The sequence below is a fragment of the Crinia signifera genome, chromosome 3 (genome assembly GCF_055691185.1).
Source record: "Crinia signifera chromosome 3, ASM5569118v1, whole genome shotgun sequence".
NCBI lineage: Eukaryota > Metazoa > Chordata > Amphibia > Anura > Myobatrachidae > Crinia > Crinia signifera.
In genome coordinates this window covers 246,718,524-246,740,091 of record NC_139219.1, presented here as the reverse complement: position 1 = coordinate 246,740,091, position 21,568 = coordinate 246,718,524, and the positions used below count along the sequence as shown (strand labels likewise).

The following is a 21,568-nucleotide window of genomic DNA, read 5'->3' as shown; positions in this document are numbered from 1 at the left end:
TATTTGAGGTATACATCTCCTGTTCTAGCCCCAGTATTATTGAGGCTCCAGCTCTGTCCTTGTGTCCTCTATTCCTTCATTTGATGAACAATAGAAGGAGTAGTTCAAGTGGAATTTGAGAGGAAAGACGTTGGCAGGGCCATATTTGAGTGCAAGGTGTGTAGTACACACAGGCCTCGGAGTTGGAAGTTGGCACATATGTAATGGATAGATCCTGAACAGGGCTCTCTTCTGGAGACCCACTCCTGGTGACAAAGGAAATGGTTTTGGATGATCAGTTTTAAAACTTCCATATACTTTTTGTTCTATTGCAGCATTATGTACAGTACAATGTTGGTGGTTTTCATTACAGGTCGAGTATCCCGTATCCGAATATCCGTTATCCGAATTATTCCGAAATACGGACATTCCAGAAAGTGAAAAAAAAAATTTTTTTTGCTAAAAACTCACTGGGGACATATGTAACAGCATCACTGGGGACATGATATGTAACTGCCACTATATATGTGCAAGACAATGATTGCTTGGCATTCAAATTCAGTGCTGAGATAGTACAAACATTTTGTTTCACGTTTTGAAACCTTGTTTTTTGAACAATTAAAATATGTTTGTGTGTATTTTATGTGGTAATAAAATATATTTGTGTGTATATTATGTGTTTATACAGCATAAATGCAAAATACTTCAAAATACATCATTGAAATATTAAAATATTCCGAAATACGGAATAATCCGTTATCCAAAATTCTCCTGGTCCCGAGCATTTTGGATACGGGATACTCAACCTGTATTTGGATTCCAGTCTAGCATGTCTTTAATACAGGTTTCGATTATCCTTTTCTTTCAGCAGATCCTTTTCCATTTTTCCTTTCAACAACATAACCTATTTAATCATTTTGATGCTCATCCATATTTGACAATGCCTAATTCATGTTTCCTCTCTGATCAAGGTTTCTTTCATGAACTAGTTTACAGCAATAGCTGAATAAATACATTAAGAATCAATTCTATCCCTGGTAGGAAAAGTTTGCATTAGTATCCCCCTCCTTGCTTTATTTCATGGTGATATATGGTATTGTGTAGGGGTAGCAAGATTGAAATTTGATGTAGTGATTCTGTAATTTTCCTACTTAGCTTGTAAGATTAACTGCAGGATTCCTCCGTTGCCGGCTTCTGATTTAAAATGCAGAAGCGGGGTGGAATTTTATCAAAGCACTAAATAAACAGTTATAAATATTTATATGTACTGACTGGAGTAGGCATACTATGAAGTGCAGAATACAGATAATGTCCACTGAGAATGAAAAGCCAGAGCACAAGAGCGATACATTCTGATTCGCCTAATCCTTGTCAGTGTAACATTAGAGGGAAACCAATTTTTCCAAATATAAAAATAACAAGCCCTACGGACTTTTGTCTTGTAGCTCAGTGAAAATAATTTCCCAATGTAAAACTTCTGAATCGATTTTAGGACTTGTATATTTATTTATGTGCATTTATTTTTATGTGCATTTTATCTCTTGTATAATCGGGCAGGGGGGGATATTGTGGCACTCGCTCAATGAAGGGCATAGCGGGCAAAGCTCATCTAAAAAAAACAACAACATTGTTTTGGTATGTCAGCGTTTTACACTGCGCATGGAGACAAAAGGTCTTGCACCAGCTAAGAGCTGGCAAGGATTGGATGATAACCTATACAGCAAACCTTTCTATATGCCTTGTAAATGTTGATGGAAAACAAACCCACTTTAAACCAACAAATTCACCATTTATTAAAGCAGTCTACATGTCATGATGAATTCCAGAACGGTTATATAAAGAGTTACACTGTAGGACCAATATGATTGTGTTTTTTATTTTTTTTTTGGTGCCTGACTTCCACTTTACCCACTTCCTTATATGCTGTAGGTAACCGAGTTGAAAAATGGCTGTCATCTTTTATAATGTAACCAAAAAGTGAAACACCATTGGAGTAAGTTTATAGTATTTTGGCTTTGTTATCCATTGGCATTTTAATGGGTCCAATATGCTAGGGTGATATTGCATTAAATCCTTCGATTTTGACCATATCTGTGTGCTAAATCAAAGGATTGTATGCACATCAAATGTCACCTGGTGAGTTGCGTGGGCCAGCTGGTCGAATGTTTAGTCTAGAGATTATGTGCTGCACATATTTATCGAATTGCCTGAGTGACGCACGCGCGTCTCAGTCAGATGGTTAGGCAGGCCGCTGGCGGATCGCCAGCGCTGACGTTCTGGTGATTCGCCAGCAAGGAAGAGACCTTCCCCATCTGTAATGCGGTTTTCAACCACATGTGATTGCTCGCAATGCAGATGACAGGAGCCATGGCGGTGGTCGGTGGTAGTCAGTGGAGGGAGGCAGAATTTGAAAAAGAACATCAGTGGCCATCTGATTGTAAGCTTTCTGATTGGCTGAGAGGGCCACCCAGTGTCTTCAAATTCTGCTGCATGCCAGCCCTCCTGCCCCCTCTTCCAGCACCCAATGTGGCATGCCATCTGCTGAGGAAAAATGCTCTTGGGCACCAAAAGATGCGATGGGACAGAGCATTGCGATGTCGCATCACATCCTATCGCACAAGTGTATGGGGTACATAAAAGGGAAAATCAGATCATGCCTGTGAGGCAGCCAATATTCCAGTCCATGTGCCATCTCTTCTATTGTCTTCTATTGCCAGATACAGTCTAGGCAATGTGTGTACCTGGTGATATTGCACTGTATACCAGTTTGGGGGCAGCTAAAGAAGTCTTCTTTTTCAATGGACAAAACCATGTGCACTGCAGGTGGGGCTGATTTAACATGTACAGAGGGAGTTACATTTGGGTGAGTCATTTTATTTCTGTGTAGAGTAAGTACTGGCTGCTTTATTCTTACACTGCAATTTAGATTTCAGTTTCAACACCTACCACCCAACTGTAACACTCTTTGACATGTTACATCTTGCCCCCCCCCTGCAGTGCACATGGTTTTGTCCATTAAAGGTGTTTGGTTTTGAAAACCAATGTGAATCACCCCCTAGATGAGAAATGAATCTGGACTGGGGGAAGGCATGCAGTGTAAATACTGCACCTCTGTTAGACATATGCTTTGATTGAGGAACTTTTCATTCCTGTTGATATAAGTATAAATGTAGGTTTTATATAGGAAAATTCTGTGGTTTGTTATTCATACGGTCTTAAAAGCATGAACATTATGACAGAACAAGTAGTGTTCAGTTATTGTTAAAAAGTGTTCATTTTTTTTTTTTTTTAATACCAATTTCCCGTGGTACAAATGTTACTTTGAGAGCTGCTTTAATCTCCAGTAACCTGTTTTATAGGTTCAAAGTGGAAGAAACTGTTGATCTGAAGAACGTGTTGACAAGACTTGGCATTGTAGAGATCTTCAGTAGACAAGCGGATCTGTCTGCAATATCCGGTAAGATAATACTGCGGTATTTGTAGCGTGCTTTCCTGCTCTGTGTCACTGCTTTTATTGCTTGTATTTATCTTTATTATTTATTATATTACACAGCACATTAATAATGCATTAAAGTCATCTGCAAGCAGCCTTTTCACTTGCCACATGTTGTAGTGCAGATTCAGTGAATAAACAATTGAAATTTCTTTCAACAAGTTTTTCTTGGCAAAACAATTGGGCATTCAGTTGAATACAGGTAGAGTTATCTGCTTTGTGGCTATTGAGCCATTAACACAGCCTCATTCCTTCCTGTCATGTTGTACTTTCTGTATGTTCATGCTTGTCCGCCATTGCTATCACTTCACTGCTAAACTTTTTACTGGCAGTTTCATTTTTAAACTGCTATCCCATTCATTCCTTGCTCATATCTATTGATGAATAGGCCTCTGTATTGCTTTAGGCTTACAAAGTCTTACATAACATCTAGTTTAGGAGGCATAAATTTGTTTGGTGTTATAGAAGTTTTTTATTTAGGTTGCAGTCATTCCCCTTTTAATGTTCCTCTGGATCCCCCAAATGCCATTTCCAATTCATAGTATGCCACAAAAACCCTGTAAATCTGGTGTTTGTAATGGAAAGGGGGGGGGGGGGGGTTGTAGAGTACATATTAGGGAGAAGGGGAGACATTGCAGTATTTGCCCGTCATGAGGGTGCTGGCGATGGAAAATAAAAAGCTATGATGATCTGTTGAGTATAGAATGCATGGTGACAATATTGCATATTAGCATATGTCAATTCTCTGCTACCAGTTGGCTTACTGGACAATTTGTACATAGTGTTTGAGCTATATTGCCATCTGCTATATGATTACTTGTGGCTTTGGCTATAATTTGCACTTCGATAACTAATATAAGTATAGATAGATGAGTTGGTAATGGACTGCAGTAGAAGATGTTCGGTAGTGGAGGATATTGAGTTTATATATGCAGGAGGAGATTAATATTTGGGATCTAATATGAGCCAATTACAGTTGCCGGATCCACCATACTTTGTGCAATCTCTCAGTATAATGAGCCAGAAGGAAACCGCATGTTAGTGACTGGCAGGCAGGGCCGGTGCTAGGGTGTCCGGCACCTTCCTGCAAACTAAATTTTATGCCTTCTTTCAAATACAGATGTGATTAATCTCATCCTACCCACAAGCAGCTATGTGCTTGTGACTAGCCATGGCCTGTTCATGCTAGCACACATCATGCAATCGTAAGAATTGTGAGTTTATGCACACCCATGGGTGCACTTATTATGTAAACGAGTCATGTTTGCTGCAATAAGCCTTTAGACTGAGAAGGGACACGTTTGTCTTCTTGATCTGTCTCTTTATAAGTTTTCATAAAATTTGAAGAGAGAGAGAGAAGGTGAGGTTTAGTGGGTGATGGGGAGAGGTTAACAGGCAGTGGGAGACAGGCAGAGAGCAACTTTAAAGTAAGTGTGGTGGGTGACAGTGAGAGGAAGCAGAGGGTAAAAAGTGACTGAGTGGGAGAGCTGGCTGGTGATGGGGTAGAAAAAAATGGGGAAGGAGTCGGCGGGAGATGGGTCAGCTGGTGACAGTGGTGACCGGAAGAGGGAGAGAGTCAGTGGCTTACAGGAGAGGGAGAGCGAGTCAGCAGGAGGCAGGTGTAAGATGAAGAGGTGACTGGGAGAGAGTTATTGAGTCATAAGAGTGAACAGTGGCAGCCGGGGAGAGTCCATCGATGACATTAACCCGAGAAAAAAAAGAAACATTTTTAACATGACACTACCCCAAATTGTTAACATGGTACTATACCCATGACATGTCACTAAAGCTGTGTACACACGGGGGCGATAGGGGCTGGAAATATGGTCGCAGGCGACCATATTGCCAGTGATGGGAGTGTGCCCCGGCGAGTGCGCTCCCGTTTTCAGCCTCGTTCTAATCGCTGGTTGCAGGAGCTTGCTCCTGCGACCAGCTGATTACCTCTGCGGCACCGCCGGCAGAGGTTCCCTTTCATCAGTGACCATCTCTGGTCGCTGATGAAAAGGAGAAACTGAGCAATATATTGCTAGCAATATATGGCTGAGCACTATATCTCCCCCTCCCGTGTGTACGGGGCTTTACACTCATCCCCCACCTTTTTCTCTGCAGCAGAACTAACCGAAACTACTCCTCTGTGTGCAGGTGGTGTGGTGCTGCAGGCTGCTCTCCTTGTGCTTGCTGGTTCTTCCAGTGCACACATTCATGTGACTTCCTCTTCTTGCCTCAGCAGGAAGCACATTCAGCACAGCATCAGGAGGAGCAGCTCGGCATCTGCTGTGAGAACATAGAGCTTCATAGGGCTGCAAATAAAGGAGAAAGTACCAGCCCCTTTCCCAATCTTCCACTGATGGGGGTAGGGTGCCTTGCTACTGCTTGTGTTATCCAGATTGACAGGGCAGCAGGGGGAGTATGGAAGATAGGTAAGGGAAGAGAACAGGCAATGAGAACAGTCTGCACAGTGCTGGCCGTGATTTGGTCTGTCATAGTGTGACAGGCACAGTGCAGCCGGCAAGGATGCAGAGCAAGGCGGGTACTTCTCGAGTCTGGTGCCATACTGCTTTGCTGACCTTGCTGTGCGGCTAGCGCGGGCCCTGCTGGCAGGGGTACCTCAACTAATGGTGTATATAAACACTAATCTACCTTGAACAAAGTAATTTTCTTGTTAGCACCTGCCTGATCCATTATCTGTCCCACTGAACAATTTCCAGACTTGACATCACATAATGTATGAATGCATCCATTAAGGTGAAATGTACCCAACCGTGAAAGCTAACTTTTGTAACTTTAATTTATTCTTTTCCAGAGAACAAGGCTCTTTATGTTGCCAAAGCCATTCACAAGTCTTACCTTGAGATTAATGAAGAGGGCTCTGAAGCTGCTGCAGCCTCTGGTATGGTATAGCACCATTGTATTCCATCCCATAAGGGGTTCTATAGAATAATGGTTCTGAAAACCTCAAGATCCATTCTATGGCTCTTGAACATGGACCCTCTTAGCCAGGAAGTGCAGCCATAGGGTGGTATCCAATTTACTGTAGATGGACAGATTGGCCCAGATGCAGTCACTTATCAGGGATTCGGTTCTGCCTGAGTTAGGCAGGCAAAACCAAATCCCGGGCAAGTAACCATTTTTTCTGTAATCTGTCCTGAAAAAACATAGATCTTCAGTTTATTTGCAGATCCTTTGTATCGTTGCACGAATAGGGGTAACTTTTTACACCAACAATAGGCTTTTATTGGATAGACTGATAATGACTATCTGGCAAAAATCTCGATAAATGCAATTTTTTTTTTTTTTTTTTTTTTTTTACATGTGTAAAATTACCACGGCTAATGGGGATACTCCCATAGACTGTGGTAACTATATCTCCTGCAGAGCACTAATGAATATTGAAGTTTAACATGTTATTGGTCCTTCACCACTCAATGGCAGACACTTTAATAGATTGCTTCCCTTCAAAGTAGATATACAGTCAGTATATAACACACCCTCCGGATGGAATATAGCTTCTCTTCTTCTGTGTTCTTATTCTTGACTCTGCAGAAAATATGACATTACTACAGGACCTACTCTAGACAGATTATTACTCTAGACTCTGGGCCTTACCTTGTCATCAGTTCTGGACTGCCTGGCTCCCCAGGGAACACCAGCCTGCTGCATCTGATGCTATGAGCTGAGGACACACTGGTTACCTGGTGAACACTAGCCTGCTACCTCTGATGCTATGAGCTGAGGACAGCCTGGCTCCCCAGGGAACACCAGCCTGCTGCCTCTTATTCAGAGCAATACCGAATACTTGCACATGGAGGAAACTGCACCTGAAAGCAACATGGAGACTAAGCTAGACCACAGATGAGTTTAAAACCATTTGGCGGCAAGCGCCTAAGTTGCAGAGCAGCCAACCAGAAGGTGTCACATGCAATCCATGGGGTGAGCATTAGTAGACGCACACTGAACAATCCAGCCGATAGGTCGTTCAGATTTGGCTAAACCTGACATTTCGTGCTGAGGTCCTTCTAGTGCGTACCAACTCTTTGTCTAAAAATAGGTTGGCTGATCTCTCATTTGATGGGTTTTTTTGTATTTGGAGAAAAAAATAGGGTACTTGTTTCCAAGCAGGGCGCCCACTAAGCTATTTGTTAGTGGGCTATTATGCGTAGTGAAATCGCATCACACATTTCATTGCATGGCATCTCAGTAGTTAATTTATTCAGTGCACCCTGAGTGAATCGCATCGCATGGCCCTTTTTTGTGGCGTGAGATGTGATCTCAGTAGTTCATATGGTAAAACACCACCACTCTCCACGTCACCCCGAATCGTGGTGAGCGCAGCAGAATGCATCCTCCAACCTTTTTATACCCCCACTATCCACGTCGGCATGGAGTTGATTTTATATAGTGTGGCGAGCCACCGAGCCCGAAGTGTGGCGAGCATATGCGGATTACTTTACATGTATACCGTGTTCCCTCGCTGCGCTTGCCACGCTTCGGGCTCGGTAGCTCGCTGCGCTCGTCACACTATATAAATTCAACTCCGCCGACGTAGATAGTGGGGGTATGAAAAGGTCGGAGGACGCGTTCTGCCGCCCCTCGCGGGGCTCGCCACGCTTCGGGGGTGACGTGGTGGTGTTTTACCATATTAACTACTGAGATCGCATCTCACGCCACAAAAAGCCGTGCGATGCGATTTCACTACGTTGGCGTACGTAGGAAATCTGGGCGCCCTGCTTGGAAACGAGTACCAAAAATAGACTTTCACTCCTGTGGGAAATGGTTTGAATTTCATCATAAGTATTTTCATCACATCGACAATTTCAATAAGGAAGATGCTCTAATCCAGAAAGGCCATACAACAGGCAATATACTCCTGCTTCTAAACAGCCCTTTCAAGGTTACATATGAAAAGTAAATTAGAGCACCCCATAATTACTCTCCAATCAGTGCAGACTGACACCAGTAGGACACGGAATTGTGCAACATGGACACATGCCATTAAAGACCAAAGGGTTTTAGAGCTCATAAGAGACCAATGCAAAATAGCATTTATTTTTATCCTAGAGGGGAAATGTCTGCCAAGTCTGAAGGAATCCAGTACTGTACAGTTTGATTAAATCTTGTACACAGTTACAAAGTGTCTCAAACTCAAAGCATTTTGCTCAAATCCCTAGATTAGAAGATCAAGGGGTGTTATTCAAGACTTTTGTTTGTGGAGAAATCCTCAGGATTCCAACACGGTTTTAAACCTGTGCAGACTCTACTGTTTTAGTGTCCAAATGAAATATGTGGATTTAGTCCTATCAGCTGTCGGTAAAAAGACTTTCTCAAAACACTCTTTCCCGCCTTATTCAGGACATGACATTTATCAGGTTCTGGATATTGTGACAGATTTTCCATTTCTACGGTCTGCCTTCATAGAAACCTAGAGTTTAACGGCATATAAGAACCACTTGACCCATCCAGTCTGCCTCCTCTTTCTTTTTTTACCATATTGTTATCTCAATCCTTTTTTGATTATGATTTATTTATAAGAATATCGTTATTTCTATCCCAAGCATGTTTATATTAATATACTCTATTAGGGCCCGATGTATTAAGCTTCAAAAAGTGATAAAATGTAGAGTGATAACCGGCCGGTCAGTCGGGTAGATTTATTAAGCTTGGTGAAGTGATAAATTGTCTGTTTTTTGTCACCGGCCAATCTGCTCCTCCCTGTCATTTTTCAAACCAAGCCTGTAACTTTACAGTTAGGAGCTGATTGGCCGGTGATAAAAACCAGACACTTTATCACTTCACCGAGCTTAATATATCTGCCCCTAAGTTCCTAACTGCCATGTTAAACTGGGTTTAAAAAATGACAGGAGTTGATTGGTTGTTTATCGCTTTCCACTTTATCACTTATTGAAGCTTGATACATCTGGCCCATAGCCTCTACCACCTCTAATGGAAAGCTAATCCACTATCCTTTTTCTGTTCCTCAAATATCACCTGGACCTTCCTCCCTCCAGTTTCAGTGCATGACCTCCTGTTCTAATACTTGACTTCTTTTGAGGAATGTCACCCTTATGTACCTTGTTGAAACCATTGATACATTTTGAAGTATCTATTAAGTCCCCCCGTTCCCTTCTCTGCACTATTTTAAGATATTGTAGTCTTTCCAGGTAAGTTTGGGTGTAGACCATGCACTGCTTTGTACAGTATCTACTTTGTTGATATACATCTGGAGACATGCCCTCAGGAACTGAACACTATTCCCGATGAGGAATAAAAAACAGTGGACCGCCCTCTGGCGCAGCAGCCAATCTAGCCTCAACAAATGAAAAGGAATTGCCTTTCCTTGAAATACCAAACTTAATACAAAAACAACAAATGGAGGCACACTGGTGCTTAATAACGTCACATGTTAAACGCCAGTGTGCCTCCATTTGTTTTTGAATTGCTATTCCCGATGAGGCCGTACCAATGACCTATTCAGTGGAATTTCTTTCTGCTGTTGATTCCTCTTCCTATGCAACCAAGCATCTGACTTGTCTTTCTCATTGCTTTGTTACATTGCTTACCTGTCCTTTAAGTCGTATTAAAAAGGTTTGATATCCAAGAGAGGATATCGAAAAAAGACTCCCGGGTGGGGCACAGCCTTCTAGTGAAAATAGATTACTGTTAATACAAACTTTATTAGTTAAAACATGGCCCTAATAATGGGTCAAGAGAAAACAAAAGACAAAGGACAAACAGATAACACTAATGGACAATGTACATGAGAAAATAGTGAAATATTTTTTCAAAATATATCTGTCTGGGGAAGGTTCCAATCAATCACGGTATATACCTATACATATATGGAATCCTAATAGACAGTAAAAAGCCTCAAATACCAATATATATTGGAAATGAAATCAAAATTAGCTAGGTTCAGTAGGTAATCGTATTTCCTGTAAGTGACAAATCGGATAGGTCTGAGTGACTGGACAATGACAGTATAATGTTGATATAGAGACACCTGAGTATAGGTATGCTAAGGGAGTCGCTGCTGCCTGTGCATGTGACGTTGATCAGTGAATGCGCAGTTGAGCGGACTCCGAGAGCGTCCCAGGTGTCAGAATATAGATAAGGGAGTTTCTACTGTTTCCAGGGGTGACCTGTCTGGCTCTGTTATACAAAGTACAGCGCAGAGTCGGATCCAGGGTCCCCCAGAAATGAGAGAACCCTGAATAAGAATAGAGTGTAAGGCACTCCTTCTCCCTGTCCCTGGTGTTTGCTGCTATCCTCTGTGTACAGAATTATCTGTAGTGAACAGAAGTTGAGCGATACCACCCGGGTGGTGAAGTGTGGAAGGAAGTCGAATATGCACGTAGATGGGTGGTAACACGGTTGCTTGTGCAAGATACAATGAAATCAGAGACAGTTTAGTAAGGAGAAGGATGTCCAGCAAACTCAGACTAATGGTACTGATATAGATATTCAAAATATCATGACCAGACTATCAAATTCAAACAAAGTTGTAATTGGTTACACTAGGAAGATGTAACACAGAGCACAAGTGGACACAATGTTGCATACAACGCTGGGATTTAAACATGCAAAGAGGTAATTACCACAGCCTTTTCTGGTAGAGTGTCCTGCAATATAATATTTGGTAATAGTGCCCAGGCAGTCATAAATACTAGTACGAGTGCTAAGGACTGCTGATTAGGGCTGTGGGTAATATTCCTGGTTTTATGTCATAATAATACAGGATTAGCGGCAAGTGTGAAAAGCAGCGATTGTAAGTTCAGTATAAATTTCCACTAAATGTCACAGGTAATAAGATTGATGCACTGAAAATTAATTGGCAGATTCAACAAAAGTGTAACATGCCTGCAAAGGAGGATTAATAATCAATGTGTCCTAGTTGGGCTGTAATTGGTTACACTAAGAAGATGTAACACAGAGCACAAGTGGACACAATGTTGCATATAACGCTGGGATTTAAACATGCAAAGAGGTAATTAATGTTCCTGGTTTTATGTCATAAAAATACAGGATTAGCGGCAAGTGTGAGGAGCAGCAATTATGAGTTCAGTATAAATATTCACTAAATGTCACAGGTAATTAGATTAATGCACTGAAAATTAATTGTCAGATTCAACAAAGTTTAAACTAGAAGAATTTCCTGTAACAAGAAGCATAAATAAATACATACAATATTAGCTTCAACACTGGGATTTAGACATGCAGAAAGGTAATTGCCACTGCCCTTCCTAATAAGGCGTCCTGCAGAATTGTATTGAAATGATTATTTAAGCAAATACAAATAATTGAGTAAGCGTAAATTACACTGTGTGAAGAAGCTAAGATGAATATACCGAGTTAGGCAGACAGATAATATTGCGCTATACGATAGCGCTCTGTTTTTACACTATATGGAAATAATTAATTAATCTGCGCAGATAATCAATTGGTAGCCACTGGGGCTGATACACTCACGGTACTTGGACCCTCAGTAGTCGCGTTGTGGGTGATCTGTCCAGTCTGACAGATGCATGCAGGTAGGGAAAAGACTCTGTGACAGAAAAGACGCAGGTACAGCCAGGAGAGACGTGTGCCTCTAACTTTTACCGATGTCGGGATCTCACTCTGTAGTCGAGGGAACCGGCGCTGTGTGCTCTGAGAGCACTATAGTCCAGGTGTCCGACAGTCAATGTGCCGACGCTGGGAGTCAGCGGGAGCCGGCAAGTGGAATGTGTGCTCTGCGAGCACTGAAGTCAGGGTGCCCGATAGTGAGTATGTCGGCGCTGGGAGTCAGCGGGAGCCGGCAGATAGAACGTGTGCTCAGCGAGCACTGAAGTCCGGGTGCCCGACACTCAGTGTGTCGGCGCTGGGAGTCAGCGGGAGCCAGCAAATGGAATATGTGCTCTGCGAGCACTGAAGTCAGGGTGCCCGATAGTCAGTGTGTCGGCGCTGGGAGTCAGCGGGAGCCGGCAGGTAGAGCGTGTGCTCTGCGAGCACTAAAGTCCGGGTAGCCAAAAAGTCAATATGTCGGCACAGAGTGTCAGCGAGAACCCGTAGGTAGGGCTGCGTAGTGTCTGTTCTTTTAAGGCAGGTGCATAGTCAAGGCTGTTAGATTCCAAAGCCGGCAGTGTACTTGAAGGTGGGCTGTCGGCCCGGTGTCAATCCCGAGGCGGGCACAGTCTGAGTGACAAGCCGCGAAGAATCAGCGGTGCGCCAAGAGGTGAGCTGTCAGCTCCAATGGTATCTGGAGTCTGTGGATGATGTGCTCCGTATTCTGGTGCAATCTAGCAGTTACAGGAAGACTGTCTAGCGGGTAGATGAGGCAGTAAGGGTCCCGCTTGTGCACAGCGGGAACCGCACGAGACGTACGTTTCACCGTTAAGGCTTTCTCAATCAGGTGTCTGGTGTGTTTGGCCGCTCATAATTTAAATGGTCTGTGGCCAATCCCCTGTTGGGACAGGTGGGAGATGGGAGGGATTTGAAGAGAATGGGAAATTATGGTCTAGGCGCACGCTGGGACGGATAATGATGATGGTAAAGATATATAAATGGTTCCCTTAATCCCTTTTGACCCTATTATATATATTGATGAACAGTTCTTTTGAGGTATATTAATGGTTACATTTGCTGCAAGAAGAAAAAAGGGAGAAGTAAAGAATAAAACGTATAGTGCGTGGGTTGTATAATTACTGGCAAGTAATAGAAAACATGAATGGGAGGAATAAAATTACTATATTGAAATATGATATTAAAGTCGTGGGGTGATGAATAAGTAGTGCAAAATAATCAAGATAGGAGTGTACCCCATTGGTGCTAATGGAAAAGGAAAAGCAAAATAGCATAATAATGTTAATTGGATATGCACGTTGTGTGTTATAAGAGAAGTGAAATGTATTATTTATGTGGATAATTGGTGAAAAGAAGTAATATGGGGAATCAAAGTAATATTTTAAATGGTGTGTTATCCCTAAGGTGAGAATGAGGAAGTGGGGGAGGGATAAAACGTGTAGTGTGTTATAAAATGAGTGTGCAATGAGACAACTAGGTGATGAAGTGAGTTAAAGGTGACTGGAAAAAACGGGAAAGGGGGGAGAATGATGTGTGAAAAGATGTCTCGGGGTCTTGGGGAATGAAGGTTAAAAAATTAAGGTGTAAACCCTAAATTAGTAGTTTTGGTAGGGAAATGAGTGATTATGGTGCTACTATGATGGGGTGTGGTGTTGAATGGGAAACAAGAATTGTGAGTAAAATAATGATTGAATAGATGTTAGTTGTACAATGAGTGCCTGTATGTGGGTAGGTGTGGAGTCACACTTGACCCTAGAATAGAAGAATAAGTAGCTGGGTTAATAGAAAATTTTTTGTGGCAGCAAAAGATTATTAGGTGTGGGGTCATAAGGGTGCTATGGAACTGTACTATTTTTCAAGTAAGAAGTATGTCGTGAGCTAGTAATCATGATAGTCCATAGTGTGGATCTATGTGTATATATGAATAGCCCGTTCCAATAAGAAACAAAAAGGGGTAGGTATGTATAAGGGGATACCTTATAGATAGAGATATGGATTTATTCACCCAAAAATACTCCATAATTTATGAATTCATTTAGGCCCCTCGGGGTCACTGTGTTTAACTTGAAGGTCCAGGAGCTTTCTTTCTTGAGGAGCTCTCTGGTGACATCGCCTCCTCGGATCCCAAGGTGCAATGGTTCTAGTCCAAAGGCCTTGAGATCTTTCGGTGATCCGCCATGATATTTGTGGAAGTGACGGGCCACAGATGTCAGTTTCTTGAACTTGTTGAGGTCTGTGCTGGCATTTCGTATGTTTCCTACATGCTCTAGGATCCTCTGTTTAAAGGGGCGTGTGGTCATGCCCACGTATCTGAGGTTACATTGGCACTCTAGGCAGTAGACCAGATTTTTCGTGTCGCAGTTGAAATAATGGGCGATTTTGATTTGTTTGTCGAATCTGTCCGTTACCAATGATCTTTTCTCCATGAAGGCACAGGCTTTACAGTGGCCACAGGGGTAGGTGCCAATTGCTCTAGGTGGTGTAGGTTTCTTGTGTTTGGAGAGGTGGCTCTGAATCAATTTATCATGTAAATTGGGTGCTCTCCGCCAGCTATAGGTGGGACGGTCACCCAATGCTTCCTTAAGTGTATCATCATTGAGGAGGATGGGCCAGTGTTTGGAAAGAATTTTCTGGAGTTCCTGCCGTTTTTTCCAGTCACCTTTAACTCACTTCATCACCTAGTTGTCTCATTGCACACTCATTTTATAACACACTACACGTTTTATCCCTCCCCCACTTCCTCATTCTCACCTTAGGGATAACACACCATTTAAAATATTACTTTGATTCCCCATATTACTTCTTTTCACCAATTATCCACATAAATAATACATTTCACTTCTCTTATAACACACAACGTGCATATCCAATTAACATTATTATGCTATTTTGCTTTTCCTTTTCCATTAGCACCAATGGGGTACACTCCTATCTTGATTATTTTGCACTACTTATTCATCACCCCACGACTTTAATATCATATTTCAATATAGTAATTTTATTCCTCCCATTCATGTTTTCTATTACTTGCCAGTAATTATACAACCCACGCACTATACGTTTTATTCTTTACTTCTCCCTTTTTTCTTCTTGCAGCAAATGTAACCATTAATATACCTCAAAAGAACTGTTCATCAATATATATAATAGGGTCACAAGGGATTAAGGGAACCATTTATATATCTTTACCATCATCATTATCCGTCCCAGCGTGCGCCTAGACCATAATTTCCCATTCTCTTCAAATCCCTCCCATCTCCCACCTGTCCCAACAGGGGATTGGCCACAGACCATTTAAATTATGAGCGGCCAAACACACCAGACACCTGATTGAGAAAGCCTTAACGGTGAAACGTACGTCTCGTGCGGTTCCCGCTGTGCACAAGCGGGACCCTTACTGCCTCATCTACACGCTAGACAGTCTTCCTGTAACTGCTAGATTGCACCAGAATACGGAGCACATCATCCACAGACTCCAGATACCATTGGAGCTGACAGCTCACCTCTTGGCGCACCGCTGATTCTTCGCGGCTTGTCACTCAGACTGTGCCCGCCTCGGGATTGACACCGGGCCGACAGCCCACCTTCAAGTACACTGCCGGCTTTGGAATCTAACAGCCTTGACTATGCACCTGCCTTAAAAGAACAGACACTACGCAGCCCTACCTACGGGTTCTCGCTGACACTCTGTGCCGACATATTGACTTTTTGGCTACCCGGACTTTAGTGCTCGCAGAGCACACGCTCTACCTGCCGGCTCCCGCTGACTCCCAGCGCCGACACACTGACTATCGGGCACCCTGACTTCAGTGCTCGCAGAGCACATATTCCATTTGCTGGCTCCCGCTGACTCCCAGCGCCGACACACTGAGTGTCGGGCACCCGGACTTCAGTGCTCGCTGAGCACACGTTCTATCTGCCGGCTCCCGCTGACTCCCAGCGCCGACATACTCACTATCGGGCACCCTGACTTCAGTGCTCGCAGAGCACACATTCCACTTGCCGGCTCCCGCTGACTCCCAGCGTCGGCACATTGACTGTCGGACACCTGGACTATAGTGCTCTCAGAGCACACAGCGCCGGTTCCCTCGACTACAGAGTGAGATCCCGACATCGGTAAAAGTTAGAGGCACACGTCTCTCCTGGCTGTACCTGCGTCTTTTCTGTCACAGAGTCTTTTCCCTACCTGCATGCATCTGTCAGACTGGACAGATCACCCACAACGCGACTACTGAGGGTCCAAGTACCGTGAGTGTATCAGCCCCAGTGGCTACCAATTGATTATCTGCGCAGATTAATTAATTATTTCCATATAGTGTAAAAACAGAGCGCTATCGTATAGCGCAATATTATCTGTCTGCCTAACTCGGTATATTCATCTTAGCTTCTTCACACAGTGTAATTTACGCTTACTCAATTATTTGTATTTGCTTAAATAATCATTTCAATACAATTCTGCAGGACACCTTATTAGGAAGGGCAGTGGCAATTACCTTTCTGCATGTCTAAATCCCAGTGTTGAAGCTAATATTGTATGTATTTATTTATGCTTCTTGTTACAGGAAATTCTTCTAGTTTAAACTTTGTTGAATCTGACAATTAATTTTCAGTGCATTAATCTAATTACCTGTGACATTTAGTGAATATTTATACTGAACTCATAATTGCTGCTCCTCACACTTGCCGCTAATCCTGTATTTTTATGACATAAAACCAGGAACATTAATTACCTCTTTGCATGTTTAAATCCCAGCGTTATATGCAACATTGTGTCCACTTGTGCTCTGTGTTACATCTTCTTAGTGTAACCAATTACAGCCCAACTAGGACACATTGATTATTAATCCTCCTTTGCAGGCATGTTACACTTTTGTTGAATCTGCCAATTAATTTTCAGTGCATCAATCTTATTACCTGTGACATTTAGTGGAAATTTATACTGAACTTACAATCGCTGCTTTTCACACTTGCCGCTAATCCTGTATTATTATGACATAAAACCAGGAATATTACCCACAGCCCTAATCAGCAGTCCTTAGCACTCGTACTAGTATTTATGACTGCCTGGGCACTATTACCAAATATTATATTGCAGGACACTCTACCAGAAAAGGCTGTGGTAATTACCTCTTTGCATGTTTAAATCCCAGCGTTGTATGCAACATTGTGTCCACTTGTGCTCTGTGTTACATCTTCCTAGTGTAACCAATTACAACTTTGTTTGAATTTGATAGTCTGGTCATGATATTTTGAATATCTATATCAGTACCATTAGTCTGAGTTTGCTGGACATCCTTCTCCTTACTAAACTGTCTCTGATTTCATTGTATCTTGCACAAGCAACCGTGTTACCACCCATCTACGTGCATATTCGACTTCCTTCCACACTTCACCACCCGGGTGGTATCGCTCAACTTCTGTTCACTACAGATAATTCTGTACACAGAGGATAGCAGCAAACACCAGGGACAGGGAGAAGGAGTGCCTTACACTCTATTCTTATTCAGGGTTCTCTCATTTCTGGGGGACCCTGGATCCGACTCTGCGCTGTACTTTGTATAACAGAGCCAGACAGGTCACCCCTGGAAACAGTAGAAACTCCCTTATCTATATTCTGACACCTGGGACGCTCTCGGAGTCCGCTTAACTGCGCATTCACTGATCAACGTCACATGCACAGGCAGCAGCGACTCCCTTAGCATACCTATACTCAGGTGTCTCTATATCAACATTATACTGTCATTGTCCAGTCACTCAGACCTATCCGATTTGTCACTTACAGGAAATACGATTACCTACTGAACCTAGCTAATTTTGATTTCATTTCCAATATATATTGGTATTTGAGGCTTTTTACTGTCTATTAGGATTCCATATATGTATAGGTATATACCGTGATTGATTGGAACCTTCCCCAGACAGATATATTTTGAAAAAATATTTCACTATTTTCTCATGTACATTGTCCATTAGTGTTATCTGTTTGTCCTTTGTCTTTTGTTTTCTCTTGACCCATTATTAGGGCCATGTTTTAACTAATAAAGTTTGTATTAACAGTAATCTATTTTCACTAGAAGGCTGTGCCCCACCCGGGAGTCTTTTTTCGATATCCTCTCTTGGATATCAAACCTTTTTAATACGATTACCCCACTCCCAGGGAGCACCTCCACAACTATATCACATACAATTATACTTCATCATATTGATTGGAGTACGCCTTCTTACCCTCCGTCATTATAGCCCAGTGCCCTCGGCCTCTCCCCTCTTCCCTTCCCTTTTTCTTGCTGTCCTTTAAGTCACCTGAAATAGAACCACCTCTAGGTCCCTTTCTTCATCAGTAGTTTCTATTAAAATATCATTTACACCATATTTCATTTTTTGGGGATTTTTGAGACGTGCATGATTTTGCGTTTTTTGGGCATTATATTTTATCTGCAAATTCTTGATCATTCCTCTAGTCTACCTCTCTAGATCCTCAATCACACTTCCTGGTGTGTCTACCCTGTAGCATACCTTTTTTTAGTCATCTGCAAAAATGACCTACCTTTTTAATACAGTTTGCAATATCATCAATAAAGAGCTTACCAAATCACTGGTCCTAGCACAGATCCCTGTACTCCACTGGCAACCTTCCCCTTCTGTAAATGCACTCCCTTAGTATCCAATCCCAAGCTTTAAAGTTTTCATTTAACAGTCTATAATGTGAGACCGTGTCAAGTCTTACAATAGGATAAATAAACTACACCTACATCTAGTCAATAAAATTTGTTCTGCATGCTCTCACCCCAGTAAACCATGCTGTTTGGGATGCTGTATTTAATATTTTCTTTGATTCCTTTCAAAAGTGTCTACAGTACATCAATTTCCCTACTACTGATGTAAGGCTCTCTCGTCGCTAGTTGCTTTCTTCCATATTTGTGCCCTGATACATCATTTGCTCTGTTTTTCTCCTGTAGTTAGACTGGTTGAATAATTCTGTTAGTGGTGCTACGAGAACCCCTTTAAGCTCTTTAATACCCCTTTTCATAATGAAAGCACCAAACCTTTATAACTTGGGTCGCTTAACCCACCAATTTGACCCGGGTTATAAGAAGGGTTAAACACTGTTGCTCTCTGCATAATGGGCGACCCAAGTTTAATGTGAATGCGCCTGGGTCCGACCTGGCTTTGTAATGTGATCTATCCTTGGATCTATCACATCTCACCCCATTGATATTCACTTTAGTTTTTAAAGTTCTTTCAGAAAAAAGTACACATATGGAGAAGTTCCAATCTAATTTTTCTGAATATCTCTGCAACTTAACTGTAGCCCCTTCCCCCTCTCTTAGTAGTGAGTACTGAGTAAAAATGAAGATCTGCTTTTACATGGACTCCTCCACCACGGAGGGAGTGTGATTCCATTATATTTATACTCTTATTGCATTATGTTCTCTCTTTTTACAGGAATAATTGCCAATAGTAGGATGGCAGTGTTGGTCCCCCAGGCTATTTTTGATCATCCATTTTTCTTCTTGATTAGAAACCGTAAAACTGGTAAGTTGTCTAAATTTAGTTTAGGAAACCCCGCTGTGTTTGTCTATTTTATATCAACAATTCTTTTTCTCAATGATCAAATTATCACTATAGCCTAGCTCTTGCTTTTAAATAGACATCTGATATCCCCACACACACACACACACACACAATCCATGTTAACCTTGCTTTGCTCTTTCTTAGGCTGTGTCCTGTTTATGGGAAGAATCATGCATCCAGAGGCACTGAATTCTGGAGGCCATGAATATGAAGAACTCTAGTCCTTTACCTAAACACACAAGCCTATGGAAACTGATATATAAGCACATTGTTTGCTAATATAATTGATGTTTGTTACATAAATGTTTCTTGTTTCCTTAAGAGGATAATCTGTACTTTAAACAATAAGAAAAATACAGGTAGGGCTTTCCCACTTTTTTGAAACCAGGACATCCGTGTGACATGGAGCTAGCGCTGTCTGCAATTCAGATTTACAGAAGTCTCAGAAGGAATTCTAGTGTAATTCTTAATCTTTGTGTTTGAAAATCTGGAATTCTGAATTTCCTAGAATTCAGACACAAAAGCCGGGATTGTATTGGGGGGGGGGGGGGGGGGGGGGTGTACTGGTGCATGGAAGCCCTACATTTAGGCATTTTGCCTTCAGTATTTAATTTATCTTGCTGTTTTATGGTTCCTGTGAATGCCTGCCAAAAAGTTGTTGTATGTGTGTAAAAATCGTTTTTTTTTTTTTAAATATTGGTGTTATTTTATTACATAGTGGTCCAAGTCAATGCAATATACTGTATTTGTTGTTTGTTCTACTATAAAGGTGGTGTTTAAAAATCCAATGAATGTAGTTACGTTATTTCATTGTATGTTTTGGAATAAAACTGGTTGTGTCAAGTGATTGTTAGACTAGCAGTTTATTCTATAAACAATGTTACAATTGATGCAATACTGTAAATCAGGGGTATCCAAACTTTTTGCAAAGAGGGCCAGATTTGGTGAGGTGAAAATGTGATGGGGCCGACCATTCAGCCTGACATTCTTTGAACCATTAATCACATCAGAATGGTCCCCCACTCTGCCGCCATACACTGTATGTCCCCCAGCGTGCCCCTTCACTGTAATATTCCCATTCCTGACCCTCTTTACATGTGTTTCCCTCACTCTGCCCCCATTCACTGCATGTCCCCCAGCATGCCCCTCCTTCACTGTATGTCCCCCACTATGTATGTGTTGTCTTGAAGTCCGGTTGTCCCACCATCCTGTCCAAATGCAGCATGCTGTGGTTGGACCCAGTGGCTACGGACCTGCTGCATATTGTGCAGGCTCCTTCCAGCCAAGCGGATGGGGCAATGTCCCTTCACTGTATATTCCCATAGCATGCCCCTCCTTCACTGCATGTTCCCCACTCTTCCCCTACTCACTGTATATCCCCCACTCTGCCCCCATTCACTGTATGTCTCCCAGCCTGCCCTCCATTCGCTCTATGTCCCCCACAGCCTTCCCCTCCACTGTCTGTACCCCCTTCTCTGAATGTCCATCACTCTGCCTCCATTCACTGTATGTCCCTAACCTGACCCTCCTTCACTGTATGTGCCACATACTGCCTCCCTTCACTGTATATTCCCCTGCCTGTAACCCCATTCTCTGTATGCCTCTCAGCCACTTGTGTGAGCCAGAGGATGGAGAGGTTAAGCAGGCACTGCAAGGACCTGAGACTCATCCTCTGCTCTGCATATTATGGGAGTAAGCTTCACCCATGTGAAGATTCATTCTGTCTGTATTTATGCACATAGTAAGACTGATCAAAACAGCAATTTATTCTGATTAAGGAACAATCTGTTGACACATCCAGTGTTATTTCAACCAATCCCTGCAAACACTAAGTATTCAACATTCTATCTACTCATAAATACACGCATAGAGGTTAACAGCACTGTTCACCCAACTCCAGCACTTACCTCACAAGAAGAACAAACATTGGGGCAGATGTATTAAGCTTTAACAAGAGATAAATGTAAG

General features: G+C 42.3%; 1 protein-coding gene across 2 annotated transcripts in view; it reads left to right on the top strand.

The window, feature by feature from the left end:
- SERPINI1 (serpin family I member 1) overlaps window positions 1-20,388 on the top strand; it is a 63,098-nt gene extending 42,710 nt beyond the window's left edge. For both annotated transcript variants that reach the window (XM_083177821.1, XM_083177822.1), the window contains exons 6-9: window positions 3,339-3,436; window positions 6,276-6,362; window positions 19,472-19,561; window positions 19,745-20,388. In XM_083177821.1, the coding sequence (XP_083033947.1) occupies window positions 3,339-3,436; window positions 6,276-6,362; window positions 19,472-19,561; window positions 19,745-19,821 (352 nt within the window). In that variant the 3' untranslated portion in view covers window positions 19,822-20,388. The remainder of the gene's footprint in view (window positions 1-3,338; window positions 3,437-6,275; window positions 6,363-19,471; window positions 19,562-19,744) is intronic.
- Window positions 20,389-21,568: the final 1,180 nt, after the last annotated feature.